Consider the following 2,152-nt stretch of genomic DNA (forward strand, 5'->3'; position numbering starts at 1 on the left):
ACAGCCATGTGATTAGCCCTGAGGAGCCAAGGGGAGCATGCGTTATTGCAGAAGCTGGGCAGGTGATTGAAAGTGATGGGGTTGGGGGTGGGGGAAGCTGCTCCTCCCTGGCTCCAGGGTGGAGAGCAAGCCTTTAGGTCAGGGAAGATGGAGGCAGGGCCCAGGACCTCTGATATGATGGGGCTGGGGGACCTTACCCAGTCTCAGAAGCCTCAGACCACTCAATTAAGGCCAGTGGTGTTCCAAGAGACAGAGGGGAAGGGAGACCCCACCTACTCCCTTTGGCAGAATGAGAAAGGGAGATGGCTCCATCCTTAAGAAATAGCCACCTTGCCCAGTTCCTAGCCTCCAGATGCTAACATGAAAGCACTTAGAGCCAAGAAGAGTGACAGAGGGAAGGAACAAGGGGTCCTGCCTCCTTCACAATCCTTCTCTTTCTCTGTTCCTGCCACACGTGTACTTATGCACACACACAATCAATCTCTCTCCCATCCATTTGTTCTATTGTGTGCTTACTCTGATCTGGACAAACAAATGCAAGACTCACCCCACCAACACTTCCATCCTGTCCACCAGGACTTCTAACTCCCATCCCTCCCACTGCAGCACCAGCCTTCCTGAAGTGCAGAGGTAGACAGTTAGGGTCTGAGGCCACCTCACCACTAGGTAAACAAGGTGACCACAGGACTGAGATACAAACACAGCCACAAGATAGGGGTAATGGCTGCATGGAGTAGGGGTAGAAAGCTGAGGGGAGCCAGAGTGGGCAACGATCCCAGAGAGCTGTCCCCTACCTGAGTCCCAATGCCCCCCTCCCAGAATGACATCATCCCAAGAATTGGCAAGAGACACAGCCAAGGGATAATAAATATAATTGCTATGACGGAACCTTGCCTAGAGAATCAGGAGCAGCCTCTACTCCCAGCCCCAACCTGTCCCCTCCTGCATGCTGAGGGTGAGTTAGATGCTTTGAGATCACCCTGGGCTGCTGGGAGCTATGGGGGTTGCTGAGGGCAGGCCCCAGTATTCCAGCTACCCATGTGGACCCAGCCCCTGGGCTGGCCAGCTAGCCCAGGACATCCAAGTAGACAGGAGGTGCCTGGGCCAGGGCTTGCAGCCTGGCGTGTACATCCTTGATGCTGTGGCGTTGCTGGGGCTCTCGCTGCCAGCAGCCCCTCATAATGGCGTAGACCTCTGGTGGGCAGGCACGCGGCCGCTCCAACTCACGTCCCTGGGTGATGCACTCGATCGCCTGCAGCCACCAGAGAGACAGAGAAGAGAACATACTAGGTTGGGGGCAGGAGAGTGAGGCCAGCCCCAGCACTGCCCCTGTCTGGCTGAGGCTCCCAAGGCAGGTCACGCAACTTGTATGGGCTTCTTGGTTGCTAATAATCTAAATGGACACAGTGAACTCCAAGATTCCTTTCTGCTCTGACACTAAGAAGTCACAAAGATTAAGGCTTGACCCTGTGAAGCTTGGGCTGGGGTAGGATTTCTTCCCGATGGCTGGAATCAGATCCTAAGAAGACTTGCTAGACGGCCTGAGGAAGGGGAGGGGTTAAGGCATTTGCCAAATCCACCAGTTTAGTGCTGGGGGCTGAAAGGAGGAGAGGAAGGGTCCTCTGCCTCTCAGTTCCGGAGGGGGAAAAAATAGAGCAGAATAGCAGTTAAAGGCCTTGGGAAATAGCTGGCTTGCATTTTAAAGTAGAGGGCAACCCCACTTCCTTCTCCCTTCTGTAGTTACTGCTCTGTGGACACCTAGCGCCTCCGAAAAGAAACTGAAGCAAGAAAGACCAAAGTTGGACTCCAGGAAGGACTGGTAGAGTAGCTGAGGGATCCAAAGGAGGCAGAGTGGCAGGGAGATGGTTGGAGGAGGAACCTGGTACCTCTCTTCCCCTTCTTTCCCCCGGCCCCATCAGAGGACTTGGGTTATGGGTGGCACTAATCCCATTCCTTCCCTCAGTGCTTGAGAAAATTAAAATCTATAACCCTCTCCCCCACCCCAACAGCCTCCAGGGAGCAGACCGCTTTAGGAGGAGAAATGGAAACTGACAGCTGTAAGCCAAGGAGCGGGTGGGGGGAGCTGCTCTGGAAAACAGAACACCTGGGGCCTGCTCTGGCTGTGGCCAGCCTGGAGGGCAGGCGGAGAGGG

The 2,152-nt window shown here is 54.8% G+C and overlaps 1 protein-coding gene across 2 annotated transcripts in view; it reads right to left on the reverse strand.

Moving 5' to 3' along the window:
* Positions 1-855: 855 nt before the first annotated feature.
* NTRK1 (neurotrophic tyrosine kinase, receptor, type 1) overlaps positions 856-2,152 on the reverse strand; it is a 21,012-nt gene continuing 19,715 nt past the window's right edge. For both annotated transcript variants that reach the window (XM_008570277.1, XM_008570283.1), the window contains one exon: positions 856-1,252. In XM_008570277.1, coding sequence (XP_008568499.1) covers positions 1,067-1,252 — 186 coding nt within the window. In that variant the 3' untranslated portion in view covers positions 856-1,066. The remainder of the gene's footprint in view (positions 1,253-2,152) is intronic.

The sequence above is a fragment of the Galeopterus variegatus genome, unplaced genomic scaffold (assembly GCF_000696425.1).
Source record: "Galeopterus variegatus unplaced genomic scaffold, G_variegatus-3.0.2 Scaffold33, whole genome shotgun sequence".
NCBI lineage: Eukaryota > Metazoa > Chordata > Mammalia > Dermoptera > Cynocephalidae > Galeopterus > Galeopterus variegatus.